The sequence below is a fragment of the Cygnus olor genome, chromosome 17 (genome assembly GCF_009769625.2).
Source record: "Cygnus olor isolate bCygOlo1 chromosome 17, bCygOlo1.pri.v2, whole genome shotgun sequence".
Taxonomy (NCBI): Eukaryota; Metazoa; Chordata; class Aves; order Anseriformes; family Anatidae; genus Cygnus; species Cygnus olor.
In genome coordinates, this window is record NC_049185.1 from 5,377,451 (window position 1) to 5,402,093 (window position 24,643).

At 49.6% G+C, this 24,643-nt stretch overlaps 1 protein-coding gene across 1 annotated transcript; it reads right to left on the bottom strand.

Annotated features, from left to right (window-relative positions):
• Nucleotides 1-9,906: 9,906 nt before the first annotated feature.
• Nucleotides 9,907-24,573, bottom strand: LOC121079877 (T-box-containing protein TBX6L). The gene is made up of 9 exons (XM_040577709.1): nt 24,434-24,573; nt 19,849-19,993; nt 18,763-18,865; nt 18,145-18,309; nt 17,751-17,897; nt 17,152-17,222; nt 15,873-15,964; nt 14,414-14,606; nt 9,907-13,455 (listed from the first exon to the last, which is right to left on the bottom strand). Exons 1-9 carry the CDS (start codon nt 24,447-24,449, stop codon nt 13,029-13,031), a joined length of 1,359 nt encoding a protein of 452 aa, XP_040433643.1. The 5' UTR covers nt 24,450-24,573; the 3' UTR covers nt 9,907-13,028.
• Between the last annotated feature and the right edge of the window lie 70 nt (nt 24,574-24,643).

Genomic DNA, 24,643 nt, shown 5'->3' on the forward strand with positions numbered 1-24,643 from the left:
GGCAGGCAGCAGGGAAAGAAACCATCACAGCTGTCCCAGAGTGAGCCTTCTGCTCTGAAATTTGAGCCCTACGAGCTTGCCTGCAAGCAGAAGTTGCATCGATTATTGTAACTTTGGAAACGGGACCATTGCGTGCCCGGCCTGAATCTGGTCAGCACCGCGATGCTCCAGCTGGACCACCCTCCACGGCAGCAGCTGGGGACCCCAGCGCTGTGACTCATGCCCAGTTCTGCTTTGTGGGGTCCCCAGACGGGCACCACCTGCAGGAGCCAGCAGCTGAGCTCCTGCCGCTGCTCAGCAGCATGGTGACTGCTCACCGGGAACCCAGTGGCCCCTCGCACTGGACGCAGCCTCACCTGCGGAAGGTGCCACCCACACTGTTCCTGAGGCAGGCCGGGGTGAGCGAGAGGCAACAGGGACTTAACGCGGCGCTCTCCTCAGATAACCTTCCCAGCACCTGCTCGCTTCATTCCGGGCATTTTGTAACCAGAACCCTCCCAGCACAAGTTATTAGTCTAGCCTGCCGCTGGCACACCAGACAATCGGGAGCAGGGCTAAATCCAGGCTATCCACAGGGACCCAGCTCCTGCTTTGTTCGTCCTGCCTGGTCCAACAAGGGCAGCTCAAAGTCAGCACTGAAAAATCCGTCACTTGTAATCTTGTATTTGCTCTAGAACTTAAGCACTAAAGCACATGAGGAAGCGTGGATCTCAGTGACTGTCAACAGCCCTCTCGTGTGCTCTGTTTCCCAGTCTGGCTCTCTAAGGAATCCCCTTCAGGCCCTGGGGCAGGAAGGGCTCTTGCTCAGATGAGGGGGTAAGTGGGGGCTGGCTGGGGTCTGTTTTGCCTGCCCCTGGCTGCCTCTGCCATCTGCTCTGGCACCAGAGACGGAGCTGACGTGGGGAGCGGTGAGTCGGAGGCAGGGGCACTACTTGGAAAAGACAGAAGGGACTGACATAAGTGAACATCAGGGGCCGGTTGGAAACTCTTGGCACTCCTCTTATTCCTTCTGCCCACTGCCCTGCAGCAGCCAAGCCGGACCATGAGACCCCCGGCGTGCTCCTGACAAGAAGTGACAACCCCAGCTGGATCCTAGAGTGCACTGTCACCGTCCCTAACTTGTCATTAAAAACATACAAACCAAACTTGCCCGTTACTCATTACGGTGAAGCACCCCTGATCATTTACAAGCCTTTGTGTGCCTAGATTCCAACCCCAGAGCATGTTGGTTTTTTTTTACAATGCTTTATGTTACTGTGCTGATTTGATCTGAATTAGGAGGTAGTTCAGGGCAGGGGACTCTCACTGGGACTTTTATTTGCTGAATCTATTTCTGAAATCTTGGATTGTCTCTTTTTTACCCTGATCTTGTGACCAGTGTTATCATTAATCGACTGACCTTGCAGAGGAACAGCTTTTCTCTTCCCAGGTAAGGCAGCTGACGAACAGTGGGAACTGGCTCCTAGTTGGCAGCACCGACAGGTATGCACACGAGGCTGGCTTCCTGCCGGGCCTCCAGCCTAACGCAGGCATGGCACAAAGGCGGTGTCATCCATCTCACTAGGCCTTCTTAAGGGAAGAAAGAGCCCTATCCTTCAAAGACAGAATACCTCCCTCCACCCTGACTAGCTGCAATAGCTGTGAGTACTCAACACTTTGGAGAATCAGCTCCAAAATTAACAAAGAGAATTTCCCTGCATGAAATAACACCTTGGACATGCGACACCTCGGGCTGGGGGGTTGGCCACTGAACGGCTCAAATTGGCTCGGGTTTGGGATTCTGCTGAACAGGGTAACACAGGGCTGAGCAACACATGCAGTGTTATTGGCACTGTCGGAAACTTCTGGTTGAAATCATCCCAAACCACAGGATGTCCCCAGTAGCAGCATAAGGGTTACTTCCAGTACTCAGTAGCCGCCCCTGCCTGTACGGGGCTGAGTAACCCACCTGCATCAGAACAGGCACTTGGCATCATTTGATTGAGGCAGAGGTAGCTGATGGGATGGAAATAGCTCTCCGACCGGTGGGACAGCATGCTGGGCTTCGAGCAAGGGTTTGTGCTGTACAGCAGTGGTAGCCCACAGAACTCCACCATGGCGTTTGTGTTATCGACGCTGGCCTAAATTTAAATAGATAAAAATAAAGAGACGTTAGCCTAGGAACAGAAAGCTTGCACAGTCCTTGACAGGGCAGTGAGGATGTAGGACTTCCATTCGTCAAATGTGCGGGACTCATGCCTCCCTCGCTGCAGTGGCCTGGTTTCAGCCACATGTTGCAGTCCTGCAGCCCTAAGGCAGTGTGGCACTGAAACAGCTTTGGAAAATGGAGGAGAGTGGAGGAAGGAGACGATGTACCTGGAGGAGGACAGGCTGATTAAATGCCCCTCCCTGCTGCCTGCTGCCAAATGCTCTGTGGGCTCTGTAGTCATCACCCAAAATAGAGCCATAGTCTGTGTCTCCTCCAAGAGACAGTCCCTGCTGGAAACATGTCAGGGCATTGCTGGGGCAGCAATTTACAGCACAGGGAGCCACTTTGGGAGCTGCTGACACCACACCCCACTGTACCTGGCTGCTTTCCCTTTCCCCCACCATTAAAGCCGCCTGTTGATGCTTGCTAGCCTGGGAACCTGACACAGGGCTCAAACCAGCACAGAACGTAGGCAGGGTTTGGGCAGAAAGGAAGAAAGGTCCTGCACTGACCTTAGGTGTAGGTCGGAAAGGCACCACACATGAAGCCAGGGCCACCTCAACCCGAGGGGGGCCTTCTGGCAGAGGCTGAGCAGTTCTGAGGCAGCCCCTGCAGTCTCCTGGACTCTCCAGGACTGGCCACGCTCTCCCCTAAGCCCTGCCAGGGCTCTCTGGCTGTCCCAGTGCAGACTTTACGCTGCAGCTGAGAACCTCCCTAGGGGGCAGATGGCAGCAGCAGTGCTGGGCCACCTTTTAGCGGCTGTTTCAGCAGGCAGGGTACTTGCCCAGCGAGCAGGAGGCAGGGATGCAGCTCCTTCCTCAGCCAGCAGATTGCCAAGCCCATGTCTCCAGTGTGCGAGGGAACGGCCACAGCACAGCTTCCACGGCGCTGCTCCTCCTCGCCCTCTCTGGATGCTGGCTGCTCTGGGGTGAGGAGCCCCAGGGTGCGAGAGGTGCAGGTGCCTGAAGCGTAGATGTTTGGGGCCCCTCCAGGCCATTCAGCCATCAGCAGATCTCCAGCTCCGCACAGCCTTGCTCACTCCTCCTGGACAGAGAGGAAACCAAAGTTGAGAGCGCGGAGCGGGCTGGGACGGCGCAGAGCTGCTGGGGCAGAGCCAGTCCCAGGGCTGAGCTCCTTCAGCCCGGACAGAGCTGGGGACCAGGTCCCACCTGCCTGCCAGAGCCACGGCATCACCCCTGCGGGTGGGTGCTGTGCGCTGGGCAGACAGTGAGGGCCCCAGAGCGCTCCAGGATCGCAGCCCAGCAGCGAGGTGAAGGGCCAGCCAGGCTAGCTAGAGAGAGTTTCAGAGACATTTGTAACAGACAGATGACACCGGTGATAAATCAAACGAGACAGTTTGCAAAGCCACACGGTTCCTCCATCCCTCTCACTAATGCCAGCACAAATCCCTGCCCACGCAGGGCTGCCCGGAACACCCCAGCAGAGCCGGGGAGCTGCTTCCAGGCCAGTGCTGGGTTCAGCTCTGACAGCCTGCTGAAGCCACGCTGCCCTGGGAGCTCGCCTGCGCTTTCCGATGCACAGACACCTCCTTCCCTGCGGAGAACAGCACGTCCTCCTCCTCCTCCACTCGCCTTGCTGCCAGGGTCCCTCCCGCACACGAGCTGCCTCAGCCCTGACTTGCCCTCGGCTCCATCGCTGGCAGCATCTGAGCAAGACCGGTCACGTCCAACGCCCGCCGCAGACACGTCGTGACAGCGCGGGAGCTTCACCCGCCGTGCGCTCTAATTACAAAGCACCACCGCGGCCGGCTGCTTGGCTTTCCCCATGTTCTCTCTTGCCCTGAGACACCCAGGCCCCAAAACCTTCGCCAGCAAACCCTGCGCATGCTGCCCGGGTCCTGGCCCAGCCGTCCCCTCGCAGTCACTGGGTGGCACTGTGCCCCTGCCTTGTGCAGCCACCCGCCTGCGCCCGGGGCCTGGGGCTCCTGGGGGAACCCATAGCCGAGGCTGTGGGGTGATGACTTTCCTGGCCAAAGCGTGCCCACGCAGGGCTGCCAAGGGCTCGGACGCAGTTGTGGCAGCAGGGGACGGAGGCCCCGCGATGGCTGGCAGCCCGCAAGGAGGTGACAGAGCCATCCCAAGCGCCTAAAGTACGCTGGCCGCCAGCGAGGCTGGCTTTCCCCACTGCGCCTCCATTTTCATTACCGTGGTAAAACGAGATCAACTGCGTCTTCACAATATCCCCCCTCCATAAAACTAATAGGCCAGGCAATTGGTAGGGCTCTGTGAAGTACTTTATGGTCTGGACACTAGGAGTGAGCTCCGCAGCTCAGAGGCCATCCCAGTCCCAGGAATTTCCCCCAGCCTCCCCCTTCAGGCTGGGAGCACCGGGACGAGCCTTCCTGGAGCACGGCATGGTACCTGCCGTGACCTGGAGCCCCACAAGGGTCCACCAAGAGCACCCAAGGGGAGCTCCTTTCCCCCTCGGAGATCAGGATTTCTGCTTTGCAGGACAGCCCAGCACGGCCTCACCCCAGCTCGGGGGGCTGCGAGGCCATCGGGTGAGCCAGGGCTAAGGCAGCCGCAGCCCCGCTCTGCCAGCACCGGGCACAGGGTTTGCTGGGGAAGCCCCTCTGCTTCATCTGTGATTGAAAGGTGGAGGCTGGGTTCGCCTTTGTGAGCAGAAAGCAGCCATTCTTGGCCTTACAACAGTAAAACAGCTCCGCTCTATAAAGGTCAATTCCCTCCATGCTGACAGCCCCATGCTTGGGAAGCTGGAGGGAGGCAACACACTTGGTGTTGGAGGAGCCCCATTGCAGAGGGCACGGTACAGAAATTAAGGGATGGGTTTTGCTTCACACATTGCCAGGACTCACAGATCCCGATGCCATACTCCAAATCCACATCAGCCTGAAACCTAAAGCAGAGCCCAGCCCTGCCTCTGGCAGCAGCTCCAGATCCACCCTGGGCAAGGCGATGACCGAACGGAGAGGTGGCTGCCTACCACGCTTCTTCCTGACGTGTAAAAGCAGCCTGAGAAGTTTCCTTTCTTTGCTCAATCTCCATTAGACCTTCCAGGGAAAATTAGCACAAGTGCGCCAGCAGTGGCACCAAGGGGATGGACCCTGAACAACTCAGAGGGGCATTTAATTAGTTTGCTGAAATCTTTTTAGCTACCTGCTACAGCTCCAAGCCCTGGCAAACAGTTGGGAAAAAGGATCTCTGTGCTCAAAATCAATCGATTTTTTTTGTTGTTTGATAGCTCTTATCCGTATAAAAAACAAACTAAAGATCCTCCAAGGAGTATCCTGTTGGGAAATAAAGTGGAAGAGACTACGCTCCTCTACCATGAGGGCAGAAGACAAATGGGAGATGGGAAAGCAAAAGGTTTCCAGGTCTCCATAAGAGTCAGAAGGGAGGCAAAGAGCCTGTTTCTCCCCTCTGTGGTTTAACTGTCTGTAATCTGTCTCCTCCTGACTGCCCCCGCTGACCCCATGGGACAGAGTCGCATTTTGCTGTGCTGAAATACCTAGTATTTGCAAAAATGACCCAAGATCCCCTGATAACAAGTGCCACAGGCGCACAAAGTGTTACTGCTCGCTCCGTCCGAGGGACGAGCGGCTCACCAGCACTGTGGCTGCTAGCAGAGGCTCTCTACTGCCTGGTTTTCAGGTTCATCCCAGCTCCAGATCAGAGCTCTGTGCTGTCCTGGGAGGGACAGGAGGGAGCGAGCACAGCCCCAGCTCCATAACCAACCCCCTGCTGAGTCCCCTCCTTTAATCCAAGGATACGATTCCTTTGCTAGGCACATGGTGAGCTGCCCTCCCTACCTTCTCCACCGCCTGCTGACATTTGTATCTCAAACTAATTGTCACTATATCATCTGATCCTGCCCAGCTGTCTAAAAAAGCAACATCCTGCGTACCTCTGGGACCTCTTTGTCAGAGACTGTGAACTCATCTCCATCCAGCACCAGGATGGATTGAACAAACCGAAGCGATATTTTATTGCTGAAGCATAAAACATGGGAATAAACAAGCACCAAAGTGCTACTGATCATTAAAACCAGATGGGAGCCCATTTACTGCCTCCAACAGTGAGGTGCCACCGCTGTGCTGCCGAAGCCCCATTGAAATAGGAAACCCACGGCACCATCTGGGAGGTGCAGGGCAGCCACAGCTACTCATAGCCCCTGGAATTCAGGCCTGGATTGAGAGCTGTGCTCTCCTCCCTCCACCGCCCTGGGGACAGTAATATAGCTTTCGGTACTGGCTCCAGAAGTATGGTCACTCCTGTAAGGTTGTGTCTAAATTAAAATGCCCCGGTGGGGACAAGCAGCCTGTGCAGGGCCAGTTCCAGTGTCCAGGAACTGGGAGAATTACAGGCCAAGTTGCCCACACAGGGTGGGAAGTCAGTTGCATTTCAACAGGATTTTTCTCAACACATGTCAGAGAACCATGCTGGTCAGCCCTGTGCATGTCAGCTCCTGCATGGTGGATTACCCAAAGCAGCCCGGGCCTTACCTTATTTCCTTACTGACCGGTGCTGGCTGGCACGAGAAGCTAAACACCACGACAGGACAATGCTGGGGCTGTTTCTTCTCCTTTCTAATCACTGCAGACAAATGCACGATCAGCTTCTGCCCTGAGCATAGCAAGGGCATTCCCAAAGTTTGGGGCACTGGAAATTGGCCTTCAGAAAGCTCCTGAGCTCAGCACCCCCATCTAGACTGGGGTTTGCACCTTTGTCTTCGAGCCCCATCTTCCTGTGGCAGGGAGCCCCGCGCACGGTGTGGGGCCGGGGACAGGTCCCCGGGATGCACCCCGTAGCTGGGGATGCAAATGGAGCAGGAGGCTGCTGGAAAAGCAGAGGGACAGACAGATGCTTTTACACTTCAAAGGAAACGGGGCCCTGTGAGGCTTTCAGGAATACTCACAGATCGATAGACTCCTTTTAAACACCGAGCACATTTGCTCAAGTGTGAGGCAATTAGTCCCTGAGGATGGAGGCAGGGCAGGACCATTAACAGACATACGGGCAGGATGAAGCAAAGGATGAGAGACTTGGGGCATGGCTCCACGCGAGACTGGCAGCCCTTGGGCCAGAGGCTCCCCTCCGTTTCATTCCCGAAACAGCAGCCAAGCTGGCCACGCGTGGCAGGAGACAGCTGCTTTTCTGCGGGGCAGTACATCTACCCACCAACCTCAGGAGGGCAAAGAAGGGCATCTGCAGGACTAGAAGACAGTCTGGGCACTGGGGCTCCAGGCTCATTTCTTTTAGCAACATTTATCCTACATCTGCTTTGTTGTTTTTTTTTTTCAACCATAAAGCAAGTTTGTAAGCATCCCCAGCAATTCAGATGCAACCTCACACTGCAACAGTGTGAAGCTTCCTTCAGCACAAAGCATGCAGTATCAGGAGTCTCCTGGGGAGAGGGAGATGGGTTAAAAAAATGGGCTGTACTGGTCTAGTGTTCTCACCCACAATTTGCAAAACATCCTCGTGCCTTTTGCTGGCTGGTGTCTGAGCTGCTCTGGACAAGCTCGCTGTCCACAGAGCCCCTTCGAGGTGGTAAATTAGAGCTAAAACCAGACTGTGGGAGAGCAGAGGCTGGCTGCCCAGTGAGAACAGAGCCAGCACAGGGATGAACCCCACAGCGTAACAGAAATCAGGCCTGGTCATCCCCTTCTGCTCTGTGTCAGCACTTCCACACAGCTCTCCCCTTACCACAGCCGGTGAGGATGTAACAGAGCTCCCCGTGCCAGTGCTTTGTGAGGCCCACAGATCAGAGCTGGAGGAGCAGCAGTGCCAGCGGGCAGGAGGTTTCTCCTGCAAAGAGCTGCTGTGGTTTACCTGCATGGTCTCATTTTTCAACAAGAAGGAAAGATACCAAAACTGAGCCATGTTTCACACCTAGCTGAGTGGCTGAGGGGGTACCTGCCCTGTATTGCTAGTTACCCTCTCTGACTCTCCTTTACAGAGGCACAAAATTTTCCCTCTTTGGTAAAAATCAGAGAGGAAGAAGAAAATCTCGGCATGCCCCCAAAGAACTGTAGGGGGTAGAAATTAAATCCACCCATTGCGCTCACCGAGCAGGGCACTGTCTGGGCAGGAATGCTGTAGTCGTACACCTGCACATTCAAATAAAAATAATGGAGTATTACAGAAGTGTCAGAGGCAATTCAGCACCCTACAGCAAAGTACTTCATGCCATAAAACAAACTCACATGACTTGGAAAAACAAAAAAGGAACAACACTAAATCAAGCACAGCAGCAAACACAGAACAACCGGCTGTTTGTCATAGCTGCAGGGCCTCTCGTTACCGCTGCATTAAAGGATTCCTTCACACTTGTTTAAAATTTTGTCCAAAGCTGCTGCTCAGGCCCTGATCTCAACAATGCTTCAGCATTTGCTCGGGGCAGCGCAAACTGCATACCGCAGGGAACGCCGGCTGCAGAGGAGAAACACTTCCCCAATTTGCTTTACCTTATCCTGGGAGCCTGCGAGCATTGGTGTTAGCTCTGCCTGGGTTTCTTTGCTCAGATTCACTGGCTGTAACCTCTAGAAACCACATTTACACCTCATTACATCTCTACAAAGCACAGCAGCAAAACCAGCTTACCTGGAGTGCCTGGGAGCCCGGCCAGGAGCATGCTTGCACCTCACACAGCTGGGGGAACCGAGAGCTGAGCCCTGGAGAAACAGGCACCCACCTGCACAACCACAGCAAAACTGTACCTCTGAGCACTGCAGGAGCCCACACAGCCTGCAGGTGGGCTTTGGGGCACACACCACCCAGGGCAGAGGGGAAAAGTGCAGCAAATCACCCTCTCCCCACACTTCAAGGAAAATCCCGTCCTCCTCTCTGCCTTCTCTTGGGTATTTCAATTCAGTGCTGCCCCCTCACTCCCCAGGGTGAGGGCGGGATGCAGGTAAGTGAAGACACCTGTGCCCTGCACACCTGGGGGCTGACGAGCAGGCATAGAGGGGCTGGCAGCACTGCTGAAGCTCCTGCCAGACCCAGGCAGGCAGGAGGTGTGGGGCTCAGCACCAGCACAGCCCCGCGCAGGGGGTGACAGCAGGTGTCAGCTGCTGTTTGTTGGTGTCAGCCAAATGCAGCATGCCCCCTGCTAAGAGGCTCTGTATGGGACCCCAATGTGGGGCTCGCGATTTAAGTGGCTTTCAAGCCCTGCAATAAAAAACCATTTGACTTGAAGAATGTTGTTATTCCTGGGAGGGGGTTGCTGCTGCTCGCTTGGCTCCTGGTGACCCAGGATATGCGCTAAGGCAGGAAGGGCACAGCAGGATGCTCCCCCCATGACAGGCACCTCCACCGCCCTCAGCAGGGTGCTTCTGTAGGGCCAGAGGGTGGCTGGGCACATAGAGGCCACATCCTGGGCTAGGCGAGAAGGGACCGCGCCTCTGGGAGGAACCGCAGTGCCCTGTGAGGGCCTGGGGAGAGATGAACACCGTGTGGGGTCACAGCAGCAGCACCATGGGTGCTTCCCCCAGGCCCTGCCACTCTCTGTGGTAGAAGAGCAGCAGCAGCGCTGGCAAGAAGACTTTTTTCTGCCATTCCCGCTTGCACTGAAGCAGCCTCAGACTAGGCTTGTGGCTGCAAAACCAGTAGGAGAAACCAAAATAAATCAGGATCTTTATTTCCCAGAGGAAATGTACCTAGATCCCACTTCGAGTCCGTTTGTCCTCATCCTTATGTAACTCCGCCGCAGGAGAGGAGCAGAAAGCATAGGGAAAATAAACAACTTGCTGCAAAGAATTAGCACAAGACTGAGTCATATCGAGCACTGCAAGCAGATAACCTGGAGCTTGCTGAATAAGCTGCAGAGAACAATGAGCGCTGAGATCAACAGCATGTGCCATGTAGGAACTGGCCCCAGGTAACATGACTACAGCGGAGCCACTGGCATGCTGGAAAGAGATGCACAAAAACCACATTTCAGAGTTTATTTTATTGCTCTTAATGGCCTGCCTTCCGCATGTCTCATTTCCTTTTATTGAAGCTGTCAGGGAGGCATTACATTATCTCACATGTGTGCAAAAACAGGATTTCAGTCAAGCTCATACAGATTTTAAATGCCACAGCTGAAGAAAACAAGACAGTGGAAACTGCAAAGGGAGGAGGCGGCAGCAGAGTCCAGAGCGCACACACCTACGGGCAACATTTTCCAAGGCTTCACAGAACAGCAAAGCTACAGTCTCTAACCAGAGACGGGCAGGAGGAAAGTAAAGGTACCTCGCTAATGAGCAGGATGATTCACTGAAGGGCAAGGAGTCCTGTTGCAGCAGAAGGCTGATGAGTAATTAATGGCTCCTCCTATGCACACGGCTGGGTCTTCCACCCGAGCGCGGCAGCCGCCTGCCAAACCAGCTCTACCAACAGGCCCTGTGGGGCAGCAGCACTCCCAGAGCTATTCCGAAGGTTCAGAAATAACACACCACACTTGTGTTTGCACGGGAGTTTCCCTTTGCTGCCCGGTTCTCTTCAGCTCATCGTACTCACCACAGCACGGTTTCCATCCTCATTAGCACCCTGTGGCAGAGGGAAATACAGCCCGACTTCGAGGATAAAGGACCAGACCTAAGGAACTAGCCGGGGTGTAGCACTTCATGTTTTCTTGCAGTGATCGCCCCGGGGAACCCCACCGACCTGTCCCCAGGGTCCCTGGACGCTGTGCTCAAGGCACCAAACTCCTCGGCCAGGCTTCTCACCTGATTTCCAAGACGCAGAAACCAGCGGCGTCAAAGCAAACTACTAACGCTCAGAGACATAACTTTTCCTCATCCAAAGAGGACAGGCTTTTACAGCTGCCCTGCCTTCACGCAGCTGGCATGTGGGCAGCAGGAAAGCAGTGTTCTGGGGTTAAAAACAAGCTCCTCCACATTTCTTCCCCAAGTGATTTCTTTGCAGTGAATCACTTGCATTCGCACGCGTGTGGTGCACAGCAGGTATAAATCAATACTGGCGAGGGTGCTGTCAGAGAAGCGAGCCGACATCATTACACACACTGTGGTGAAGCCTGACCTTTATTTGTGTGCTACACATCTCACACCCATCCTGTGAGGCTGAGGGGAAGTATTTGGCTGCTCTGTACATATAATTGTGGTGCAAAGCCTGTTAGCAATATACTATTTAAATAAGGAAGTAGTCATTGGAGCTGAGTTTCACAAATACATAGGGCTACTTTTCAAAGTCATTTTAACAATAATAAACACAGTTTAACACCTCTACACTATGCGCACGCACAGCGCTGGCCTGGTGCCTGGGCAGAGCAGCACACAGCCCTTCCCAGTGAATACACACACCAGGCCTGATGCACCACTGGTCACAAACCTGCCCTGGTCTGCTCAGAGACAACATCTTGCTACATGCACACACAGAAAACGCCATCTGGCAAACAGACTAAAGGACACACCTCACTGCCTACTGACGGCTACAGACCACAAAGCAGTTTATTTCAAGTGTTACAAGAAAATATTCCCTAAATAACAACAAGGAATGCATCTATCCTCTCTGAGAAGCAAAGAGCCTGTCTCAAACAAGACCCCACTCACCACCAGGGCTGCTTGGGCAAGCAGAGACTTCTCCCTTCAAACACAAGGACAAAAATCCTCTGTGCAAGGCAGCGTGCAGGCTGCTCACGGACAGAACAGCTCCTCCAGGAGTTGGGACCAGAGATAAGGAAGGTGAAAGCGCTGACGACTGACTAGATATGGAAGCAGATCCCTACAGGCACCTTAGCAGCAGCAAGAGGACTGCACCGACCAGCCTGGGAGGCACTGAGCTCACCAGCAGGGCAGAGAGCAGCGCAGCACGTAGCTCCATGCCTATGGCACATTCACCGTGCTAAAGGATGTGGGCGATGAACAGCGCCAGGCTGGTCAGGAGTGTCTTCTGACAAAGCTTTCTTGTACCATAGCACAGTAACAACAGCTATAAATTATATTCCCCAGGGGTGGCAGGGGGTGGAGGAAGGAAGAAGTTCACAGCGAAAGACTTCCTTTCCCTCGAAAGGAAGAGGTCAGAGTGACACAGCCAGCACCACTGCTGAGGGCCCTATTCCTGCCAAGCACAGGCCTTCGGAGACCCCTGGAGAAGCCCCAAATTCTATGAACAACCTCCCTCCACCACCAGCAGAAGGAAAAGTATTTCACTAACCTCGAATCTAGGGGTGACAGAAGAGGGGTGGGCATGAGGGACACGCAGACACAACACAGAGCCTTGCTGCCGGTTCTCCTGCAGAGGACAAACTCTTCCCTGCCTGCATGACCTGCAAACACGTTTCACTGCATATTTTACCATTATATGCTCCTGGAAAAAAAGGCAAGACTCTAGCTTTAGTTTGACTATACTAAGTGAGGAAACTGCTCAAGGGGTCACTGGGATTGCATTTTTTGCATGTCTTCGCAAATATCTTCTACAGCTTCTTGGCCACCTGAAAGGCTTACTGAAACTCCTCAGCCCCTATCTCCTTGCACTCACTTTCCTGGGAAGACGGGATTTTGGAAACTGCCACATGCAAGATGCAAACGCAGACTGGGACAGGGTTTGGCAGCTCTTTAACTACTGCTCTTACAGTTTGTGTGCTACTCCTGTTGGAAACAAACAATGCAGAACACACTGATTCATCCAGACGTGCACTGACATAGCTGGGGTAGCAAGCAGTTTTGCTGCTGCTTGTGAAATACCACGAGGGCTGTTGTGCAAGGAGACAAGGAATTGAAGGTGTCCCATGCTCCCATGTACGGCAATGCCTCTTTGCTTAGTGTAGACAAGGCTTCAAGGTTACCACCCCAGAGCAAATTTGTCCTCATTTACAATTTTCTTTTTGTCTTTTCATGGGGAAGGTTCTTCTCTGCTCACCAGCAGGCATAGGGGAACAGCGGGTACTGGCTCCACTCTGCCATGGTCCCGTGGGCATGTCCTGAAGCCCCCTGTGTGTTGTAATCTGTGGAGAAGGCCGAGTAGCTCATTGCCCTGTACTGGCTGTGGGAGGGCACCATCCACTGGCCGAGGCCTTGCTCAGTGCTGTATGGACTGTACATGGGCGCTCGGGCTCCAGGTTTCCCCACTGAGTCCAGAGCCATGTTCACCACTCCTGTATAGTCCTGGGGAGGGGGCAGAGGTGGGGGGAGCGGAGGCAGGTTGGTGAAGCCCTCTGGGAGCTGTTTGGAGTCGTGCTCAGGCACTGTGGCAAGATCCAAAGGGTGGCACCTTGCTCGGAAGTCATTCAAGGCGGCGACGTCGCGGGCGGGAAGCTGCTGGCTGTCCCCAGCTTCATGGAACCTGAGCCCCAAGGGCAGAGAGAAGAGCAAGTCAAACCTACCGCAGCGGAAAACCACTGAAAACCCACAGAGATTCCCCAGGGAAAGGCAGGGCAAGCTCTTAGCATGCCCTCTGCTCCTCACGGTTTCAAACATCCGCTGTCCATTCAAAACAAGCATGTCTACAAGGATCATTTGGCTCTGTACAGGCTTCTTACTCCCTCCATGTGCCTTGTTTCCAGAAGCCTTGACCCGCAGTGGGAATGTGCAATGTGTCAGCTATTTCACAATGATTTCCCACGTGAAGATACTTGCATGAAAGCAAAGTGAGCCATCTTGTTCTTCAATGCACTTACACACACTGCGTATCAGAAGGGGGCAGAGGAGCGTCAGTGCAGTCACTCTCCACCTTCACATGTTGGCTGACTGCACATGAACTCTCCCACGCAGGTACAGCCTCACCTACCGCTTTGTCTTATTGTTAACGTGGATTTTAGCCAAAGCTCTGCTGTCACCCACACAGAGAAACTAAGTGCCAGAGGAGGTAAACTCAGCATGCCCTGGCTCTGGCTAAGTTCTAGCTTGGGCTCACTATAACTCATGTCTGAATTTGCAATGGTAAGGAGGAGGGAAACATCTCTGGAGTCCTGCTACTCCTCCAACACACTTCTGCCAAAGGACAGGCAAGTTCTGTGGTACGCGAAGTTAACTGGGAAAACATTTCAGGACAGGGAAATAAAGAGCACTACTGAGACATGAGCATGCCCAGAAGCAGTGGGTTAGACGTAATACAGAAAAGCTTTGTTACAGAGATGTCTCCGTGCTGATCGAGTACCTATTACCCAAGCATGGCATGCAAAAGAAAGATATCCTTCCTCACTCACACTGGCTGTTTTTCTTAGGAAATACCCTGTAGAAGAGGAGGCCTCCCATCAGTTTAAGGGTGCCTTTGGACATGAGCACTGAGAGATGGGACTTACCGGTATGTCTGGTAGGATGGTGTAGGCACTTGCTGCTCTCTGGCTGGACCCTCCCTCTGGTCGGCCGGCACCGGTGATGCTGCAGTAAAGGCATGGCTGCCGTTCTGCTCTGAGATCCAGAAGGGGTAGCCGCTGCTAACTGCAATGGGGTTACTCTCTTCCTTCACATCTACATTCTCGTCTTTCTCAAAATCTGATTCACAGTGGGGAAAGAAAGAATGGGGAAAAATGAGAAAGGAAAAGAGAGAGCCAGAGCTCACAACGGTTTATTAGCAGTGGAATTAATTGCAGGATGGTGAAAGGAAACACACTATTACCTCTTCTGCAGTCATACTGCCTTAAGGAACTAGCCCTTTGCTGCTTTTTTCTGTCCTTACACTGTGGTGTTCAGTCCTTCCCTGTCCCCTCTCCCTAGCTGTGCCACTGCAAGCAGCACTGTGAACTGGAACATAGAATGATCACGCTTAAAAATAACCTAACAAAAAGAGTAAAGATTATTTCTAAATGGTATCAGTTCCCCCATCTGCATCACAACCCAGCTGTACAAGCAGCAGTGCTGGCACAAGTGCACAGACAAGAACCAAGGCAGATAGGCAGAAGAAAGCCATGGGCAACACTGCAAGCTGGCATCACTGTTAATACGAAAATGTTTTGAAAGCACAGCCTTTGATCACATGTGGTCACAAATCATGGCTGGGAGGCTGGTGCATGGAGAGCTGATGAGCAGTCACTAATGCCAAGTGACATGTGAGCAGGCTCCTGTGGACAATACACAGAGTCAGAAGACTTCCTAATCCCTTCCTCATCCTGACACAGACAAACTGAATGTGTGTGTGGGGATATCAGTCAGAAATTAAGAGAGGGAAAGGCCTCACAAAGGATCATCAGTCATCATTTGTTGGCTCATTCTACTAAAAGACATCTCTCTGAGCTGCTTTCCTGGCTGTCGTCATGGGTGCAAAGTGGGTGCCCTTCAAGGATTACGATTTAAAAGCATAAGCAAGCATCAGAAATCTTAAGCAGCTGAACCCAAACTTCTGTGCTGGGGCTTCCCTCCAGGGCCGCCAGCCATGGGCAGGGGCAAGCAGTGCGCTCTCTGCATGCTGGAAGCATCATGTCAGAAAATGCAGTGTTGGAAGAGCGGGCTGCACCGCTTCCTTCTTGCCTGCATAAAGCAAAGCCTTCTTTAAACAGGGATGCACTGGTCCTGTCTCACGCTTCTCCCTACTTGTTCAAGCTGCCCCCTCAGTCATTCCTTATTCCTGGCTGACCTCCCTGAATTAGGGAATTAACACCATTTTCCAGCTCTGCAAAGCCGTATGCAACACCCTTTAGGGGCCCTGCCCAGGCCACTCTCCCCAGACAACAGACACAGCAGAGCTATGTCACTGCCTGGTTTCCTTCCTGTGGCCTAGGCAGTGTTTGGGACTGACTCTGGGTTTGTTGTTATCAAGATTACCACGTTCCTCAGCACCGGACTCCTTTTCCTCAGGCAGCTTCCTCTTCTGGCCCTTGGCTGGACTGGGCTTCTGAGATTTGGCTCGTCCTTCCCTGGGAAGGGAACAGTGCACGGGAGTAGTTTGTAGTTAGTTTTCTACCTAGATAAATACACAAGGGATGCTGGACAAAGGCCTAAGAAGACAAAAAGATGGGATGAACCTCTCTGATGTTCTGCATGTTACATTTCTTCTCACAAAGCAACCTGACAGATCCATGGGGAATGTTTGCCACAGTTGAATTACAGAGTTATGCTGCCTGCCACAAGCACGAGCTTCCAGGGAGAGCTCTTGCCCCACAGGATACTGGGGATAAATCAGTAAAGGGGTTGCCACTCCCTTCATGCTTGTACGAAAGGCAAAATCAGAGTGGAAACCTCATCAGGTTTTTTGCAATGAGTTTGTAAGCGTACTCCAGTGTTGGATACACATACTATACATGCGTATAGTAGGGTGGGTGTTTTGCTTAAAAGCAGCCTTTTTTCTAAATGGAAGATGAATCTAAGCTTAGTCAGAAATGATCCTATTATGAGGAGAAAGAACATCTCTGACAGTTTTGAAGGTTAAGTAACAAGAGTCAGATTGGGCCTTTTTCTCCAGGAAATAAGGTGGGGTTTCTTAGGCATAAAATAAAACAAAATCTCAGAAATTTTCATACCATTTTCTGCTTGGGAAAAAAAACAAACAGACAAACATTTTTTCCCTCTTTATTACCAGTTTATGGGGTACATTTAAGATTACTTATTTATTTAAATTCTCGTCCACTGGCTGCGTTCAGACCAGAGAGAAGACCTCACTTGTATTGGTATTCGACTTCACTCTTGCAGACAAAACTTCCTGCTGGAAGACACACTTTTCCACAAAGGAGGAAAGGAGACGTGAGAGCCTTCAAATGTCAGAAGCAAGCTGATCTCACAGGGACAGAACAATCTACTGTGGACTCCCTTTACCTTTATCACTGCTATTCACATGTCAGATTTCAGTCTAGATCCAAACTACAAGGCAATGTAGGTATCAAATCTGTCACATTTCACACATTTCTGTAGGAAATCCTATATTTCCTCCCATTCCCCAAGTCTCTTGGGTGGCTTCTATGCAGCATCATTCCCAGATATGGCTAAATGCAATGTCCAGAGCAAAATGCTCTGCAGAACTATCTGGTATACTTTGCTCTGTGGACTAGGGTAGAATTCACAAGTAAACTCTGGTTATACATAAATCAAGATGGAAAAACCAGCTTACCTCCGAGTGTTCTTCCCATGCTCCCGGAAACCTTTAGCAAATGGATTGTTGTCAATTTTCAGCTTTGTGATCTTAAAATAAAGGACCAAGATTCGGTATTGTGGTAACTGGTTGGGCTCATTATTATTTCAAGACCTTCACCTCAGTATTTATCACAACCGGTTTTGGGGGAAGAAGGGCAGGGGTGGGTGTTTGGGGGATGCCCTTGCCACAGCATCTGAGCTCTCCCAGCAGTTCAATCTATTAATTAGGAAGTGAGACAGAGAGAAAAGTGGCTTTCACAGGATCAGTGGGAATTTGAGTGGTATTCATCTGACCAGACAAATATACAGGGCCAGTACCTATACCTGGACTTTTGTCTGTACTTTTTACTGCATTTGGGATTCTGTTAATCACTAACAGGGCACTTAACACAATTAATGTGCACGATTCATCTAATCCCCAAGTAGATGTTTTCTACAAGAACAATAACATGCCGATTTCTTTCCCCTGTCCATCACACGCACCCAGGGTAACTAGCTCTGAACGAGACATCTTCCTCTACATGATTTCTAAAGACAGAATATTTAGCAATGTGTCAAAGGACTTGCACACTGTACCTGCTCATTCTGGTAGGCAGTAACAGAAGTGAAGACAGTCTCAGGGAAGCTGAAGACTTGGAAGATGCTCCAGCGGACACTGAAGAGGTCATCTGCCTGCACAATGTGGAAGCGAGGCTTGTAACGGTGCATGGAGTGGAGGATGATCTGGCGCAGAGACAAAAGGAGAAGGTTTCCATGTGCAACCTGGGACTGTTCACCTAGACAGTACAGACTAAAACCTTCCTTAGCAGGTAGTTAAGAGAGCATAAGAGCCAGGCTGAGGAAGGAAGAGAGGGCCCTTGGATATCTTTTAATTTCCACATGATATAATTTCTCACACACCTCATTTCACTTAACATCTATCTGCAATGAATTCCAAGAGAGCATGGCACAAAGGCCAGCTGCAACCTACGTGCCCATGTTGATCCAGAGTGTTGTTGGTTAGCTTCAGTTTTTGGAAGGAGACAGGTTCTTTCATCCAGTGGCTGCCAGGAGCTGGGGAATCTGGGTGGACATAGGTGCGACAAGGGAGCTGGGGCTCTGCTTTTCCAGCAACTTCCCACTGATCTTTATTCCACTGTGAAGGGAAAGATAGAAATCTAGACCTTAAAAAACCTACTTTTGTTATAAGGAGCCCCGGCAACTTTGCTTCACTGTATCATTTAGTGGATTCCTCTGAGGCACGCAGTCCTGACAAGTAGCAGATTTTCTCTCATGAGCCATGATCGTGTTACCAAAACAGCTCCAAGTTTAGGCCTCATTTTTCCTCCCCTTCTACCAGTGGTTGTCAGAGAAGTCTGACATTAATCATGATCAAAATAGTACTGCTTACAATGAAGATTAGTTACGTTTCCAGCTGCTCCCCAAGCAAAAGTGACAAATAACTGCAGAGAGGCATAAAATCCACCAATTACTTCTGAACTTTGTCCAAGACAATTTATTTATCAGCCTGGACAGTGAAGCATAAAGATTAATCTGTTTCAAACAAAGATGGAAGAAAAGCATAACTTCTATCATTTAAAGTACTTACCTTGTACCTGAAGTTGTCCACTGGCACAAAATCTACCAGCATGAGGTACTTGGCATATGGGATTAAGCCAGAGACTTTGATTTTGCATTGTGGAAACATGCGTCTGAAGGAGAAATTAAATATACAGTATAAGGATTTCTGTATAAAGCGGATAGTTTCATGATCTACTCAAGCAGCAGGTCACGTTTACTCACTGCTGTGCAAAGTTCTGGTAGCAGTATTTCTACAGGCCAGCTACTGAACATTTTTACTATCTTATTGATGTATTGATTGTCTAATCCTGTGGGTTTAGGTGGAACAGGCACTAAGAGGGCAGCAGTCTCTGATGGCCTGACATGGTTATTGCTTTTGTTCTCCTGACTCCTGTAATGCAACAGTGGAAAACTTAAAGAAAGCATTTGGAATTTGCATGTAGTTCCTAGCTTTATGCAGCTAGCGCAGACCTGGAGCACAGACTAAAGGATTTTCTAGCGTGGGTTGTGCTCATCTGAGAACAGATCTAGCTTTCTGTTCCAGTATTCTCTACCACACCACTTTTATCTTCTGACTTTGCAAAAAAGCTTCAACACCTACCTCCGTACCCAAAGGGATTGCTTTAGCTCACAGCAGCTGACATAATGCATTACAATTTCATATTCCTTCACTGCAAGCTCCCCAACACGACTCAAATTTGAATTTTAGAGTAGCCTGCCTGCACAGATCATTACCATTCTATGCCACGTTCTCATCTGCACTTGCAGAATCAAACCCAGGTATTTACTGCTCATCTGCTCCTGCCCGCAATGGAGGCGAAGGAAGTTCAGGGCACTTTCCAGAGCAACCTCCCAGCAACAGGAAGAACATCAGTGTTAAGTACTGAGATAAGAGCAGAGAAGATTTCACAACACATCAGTCCCACAGTGACCTTTTGCACTTTGCAGCTTGGCCCTCTAGGACATCCTGAAAACACAAGCCTTCTGCCAGAGGCAGGGAGATGTGCATAACTGGCTAACAGTTTAAGAGCCACCATGACAAAAAAAAGAGTGCTCAGAGTTTTGCAAACAGATTGGAAGGGTGTGGTGCAGGCAGCTGTCCTGCTCCCCTCACCTGCCAGATTTGGTGATGATCATCTCAGTTCCTATCTGATGAAACTTCATCCAGAGCCCCATGTCCTCCAGGGTGACCACAATGGAGCTCTGCGGGTAGGGCTCCAGGCTGGGGGAAGGAAGTGCGTCACATGGCGCTTTCACGTCTAGGAGGGAGAGAAAACAGTAACTTCAGACAGGCAGGAGGGGAGCTGGCACAAAGCAGCCTCTCCTGCTCCGAGGCAGGACTCCTGAGAAGCAGCACCCAAGTCAGCCTCCCAGTACCTGTACTCACAGCTACCAAATTTCACATGCTGTTGTAACAGATGGGCTCTACATCTGGCCATTCACTCCTCCTGCCTAGCCCAAAAACTTCTCAGCCCCAAATCAGTGCACAGTGCACAGCCCTGGTTTAGCTCAGGTAGCTGAATGTTGTGATTTTATCCAGGAAAGGTCCAGGTGCTGCCAAGAGCTAGGTAGTCTGTGCCACAATAAACCTCTTAAAGAAAATCCATTATCTTCCTTCCAAGGTTTTTTTTTTTGTTGTTGTTGTTACTTAGTAGACTCAGAAGGCATAAAGGCTTATTCAACAGGTTTGATTTTAGCTGATAAGTCCTTTTGTAAAGATCTGTGTGTTGAACAAATTGAACTTGATATCCTTTATTCCACAACTCTGACTGCTAGGTAGCCACAATCTACTTTTATTCCTGTTCTGGACAAAACACTTTACCAAGAGAATAAAAAAGGATTGGAAATATTTTAACTGTAGCAGTGGGAGAAAACAACGGATATTCGGTAGTAGAGGTGAAAAATGACTCCAGAGGACTACAAAGGGATAGACAGGAGACCGACATGTAAGTGGAGACAAGAAAGGGAGGAGACGGAGCTGGACCAGGGAATATTCCCAAAAAAAGGATGGCTGGTCTGAACTGGACATGGAGATGGAGACCACTGAGATGCCTGTGACGGCAGCAGAAGGTGCTCTCTTCAGTAGCATACCCTGGCATGTCAGGAGAGCTGTTGGCAACAAGACTGCACTTTCTTTTACAGGCAGAGGACTAATCATGCTCCTGGGGAAGGGAAAACTACCCCAGAGAAACTTCAGTGCTGCCGTACCTACCTCCTCTGCAATGCTGTTTGGATTAAAAACCTTCCATAGGAGCTCTTAACATAAAGCTAATGTAACACACACAAGATCACTGCTGCCATGCTGAAAAGCTTGGGCAGAAAAAGATTTAGTTTGTGTGGCCTGGTGTAGCTGCTGGTGGACTGATTTCAAAGCCAGCAAGGCTTTGCTAACACTGCTCTGTGTACGAAGAACGTATCAGTAAGTCTGCTTGACTCAGAGGGTGCTCACAGCCGCAGCACTGTCCTCGGTTTAACGAGGGCAGGCCACCCTTTCTGGGTGTTGTGTTACCAGCCGTGGCTATTTGTTTAGAAGGGAGATTTTTCTGCCTCTTAACCTCGATTAGATTTTATTCAGAGCATATCAGAAATAAGGGATTTTATCACCTTGTTACAGTTTTCCTGGGTAATATCTTTAAAAGAATAAGCATGAAAATTAGGCAACTACCTCCAGAAAAAACAGCTTCTTTCACAAAGTGACATATTTCCACAAAAACAACCCGATGCAAGCCTAAGGGCTTCTTCCCACTATATTAGGAATTAAGAAACGTTTAAACATAATTCTGCCAGTTTGTAAAGGTCTTTAGACATTAAAAAAAAAAAAAACATAAAAACTTTACCCTTTTTTCTGCTTTGATCCAACATTAATGAACTGGCTAAGAAGTGACACCTAGTTTGCTCACTAAGATTAGCCTGTTAACATCTTCCTACTAAAGCTTCCCTCATATCCTCTTGCAGAGACATGAAAGCTGCCATGAGACTATGCATTCGGTAGCTCAGTGCAGCACATGTATCAAAAGGAGTTACAATAAAATTGGGCTGATTTCCCACAGGAGTCATCCAGTCACAAATACATGCAAACAGATTTTGATTAGCTCGACAGATGCTCACTCCTTCCCCCAAATGAATTTTACAATTAACATTTTTGTAAGCAAATTCCAATGCCATTAAATGAGACTACAACAAGGGAGATCTCAGGAGTCCTTACTGAGAGACTTCCAACACTGAAATCAAAAAGAATGAAAGTAAAAGGAGTTCAGTACTGAATTAAAAATCAAAGACAGATGTTATAATCTGTTTTTACCAAAATGATTCCACAACACACCTGTATGAGTGACAGGGAGAAAGAGCTGCACATACAATAAACATTGCAGCAAAGACTTTAAAATGTCATTAATGTCCTTCTTGTCACAGCTTTTGTGTGCCCAGTCAGAGGCTGAGAAACAGGATATTTACAGCTTCAATGTGGATCTGGACCACGGCAATAATTGAGCCTTCTAATAGACCCTCACTGCTGACAACAAAGTCATGTACAATCAGCTTCACAGGGATTCTGCAGTGGTGGATCCATTTGTAGGATCTATTTCAGATGTGTTTTGCAGAGCCAAAGGCTGGCTTGCAAATTCACTCCTAGTTTGTGCCCATCCAACTAGTGTCAAGACTCACGCTCACGTCTTCCCCACAAAGATGCCTGTGTGTTGGAACTACACCACAAGGAGCTTTGTGGCAGGGCATCCAAGCACTGCACTGGATTTGTTAGGTCTGTACTTCTGACGTTTCCTCTTCTGCATAAGTTAGGTTTTAAGGATTACTTGAAAGAGACTTAAACATCTTCCAAGAATTTTAGTTCCAAGCTACTTTAAAACTATTCATTACTATTACCGTATTATTACCACACAGTGCTTTTTGAAACATATGCCAATATGAAGGTGTAGAGCTGCTATGATAAAGGCCAGCACTGAAAATTAAGAGATCTTCATTCTATTCCATGCTTGATTTTAAAGCCCTTATACAAACAAGACCAGTTTGTGCTTTGGTTTGTGTCTAGATTAGGCCGTACGTATCTTTTTCCTATCTTGGAGATGGAAAGGAGAGAAAGGGAAATGAGAGTAAATTCTGTAATGCTTGGAGGGAAAGGAACAAAGATCTTTGAATAGAAGATGCTGGAGATTAATCCACTCACTGAAAGCAGCCCCTTAATTAATTGTCAATTACTGAGACAATTATATGATTTCAGAAAATCTGTTGCAGACTTCCCATAAATACAGGCTAGGGTTTGCAATAGTGGGAAACTCCAACAAGGCAAAAGGTGCGTTTCTTATCTTTATCAAAAGTGGTTATTATTACATTTGTTTCTGTTTTATTCTCAGCAAAGTCTCATGCTAACAGCTATCTAGCGTTCACAGGGAAGAGACACACATCAGTATAAAAAGCTATCTGATAAATTAATTTTGCCAATAACCCATGAAACCCATGTTTTCTGACCTTATATATGCCAGTAGGAACACCTGGAAGAAACCTCACTTCTTGGAGCCACAAAGCTTTTTTGGCACTAACGAAAGGACTGTGTTTCTACAAGTGCAATGGCTTCACCTCTCAAATGCATGCAGTCATATTTCTGCTGTGTAGGGTCATACATCATAAACAATGCAATAAGAAAATAAGATGACTTCTGAAAGAGTTGAAATCCTTAACATAATAAAATACTGAAATGGGTGATTTTCATTTTCGCGCTTTTGCATAAGCCAAAGTTCTCTTGATGTGGCAGAAATCAGTATGAATCAGATCAGCACCCTATGGATGGCTTTATAAAAACCCCAAAACAATGGTGAAGTTGGAAGTCATCATAAATGTATTTTCCTTATGAAACAACACATTACAGCGGTAGAGAAAAGAAGGTGAGAATACCCAGCCACCTCTAACGGGTAGGTGAACTGCATACCTAAACTAGGTAAAGAGTCATTTCCTACCAATGCAGAGGAAAACATGGGACTAAAGCTGGGTTTCAGTTATACTGACACATGCAGTGCCCCTGGACTGGTCGTTAGTTTCCCAATGCATTATCTGCCATTGTGTCCAACTGATCACGCCCCACACAGAGGTTAATAAAGAGGTTAATAACTTGCTGTAAGAAGGACTGATGAAGAAAACCATAAATAAAACCCTATGGAAATGAAAAAAAAAAAAACACCGCTGTGTTTGGGCATAAAACGCTGGTAGAAGTTGGGGGGTATGTCTGCTTGGAGTTTATATTTTCAAAGGGCAGAAAAAAGACAGGGGCAGGCAAAACAGACAGTTTGCATCTGAACTATCAGCAATATATGAAATATTTCCAAACCTTCTATGGCCTTCAAACCCAAAGGAACTCATCATGCTACTTTTCAGACAACATGCAAATAACACCTTCAGTGAATGATCACATTGCACAAGGTGATCCAGATAAGGGAGTTTGGGGCAAAACCAGGAGTGAAGCTCTGCTACCTTTGCAAAAGATCTTCCACAGCTCACAGAGAACACTCAAAACTGCAATTGCTCATCTGTTCCTACAACAAAATTTAGAAATTATCTCTAGCCACACACATACTATAAACACTGGTATCCCTTCAGGTTGGCTTGTTCTCTTTCTAAAATTATTGTGCATTCTTGGCATATCTCTAGGATCTTTCTGCGCAATAGGGAATAGGAGGGAGTCCTTTACCTACCTGATAAAACTTGCATTTTTCCATGTACTGTGGAGTCTATGAAGTTGCTCAGCCACCAGAGTCCTTAAAAAGGGAGCCCAAATAGTCCAGTTCAAAAGCAGGTCTGATTTCCTGCAGCACGCAAAAGCCCTTCCATCTGAGATCCAGTGTCAAGAGTGACTGAGATGAAGATGGGACTCCAAGCACAGCTAGCCAAGGTGAGTTCCTGTT

Coding starts and splice junctions, on each gene's coding strand:
- LOC121079877 (XM_040577709.1), bottom strand. Junction 18,866..19,848: donor ATCATCACCAAATCTGGCAG/GTGAGGGGAGCA, acceptor TTTCTCCTTCAG/ACGCATGTTTCCACAATGCA. Junction 18,310..18,762: donor TGGACAACTTCAGGTACAAG/GTAAGTACTTTA, acceptor TTCCCTTCACAG/TGGAATAAAGATCAGTGGGA.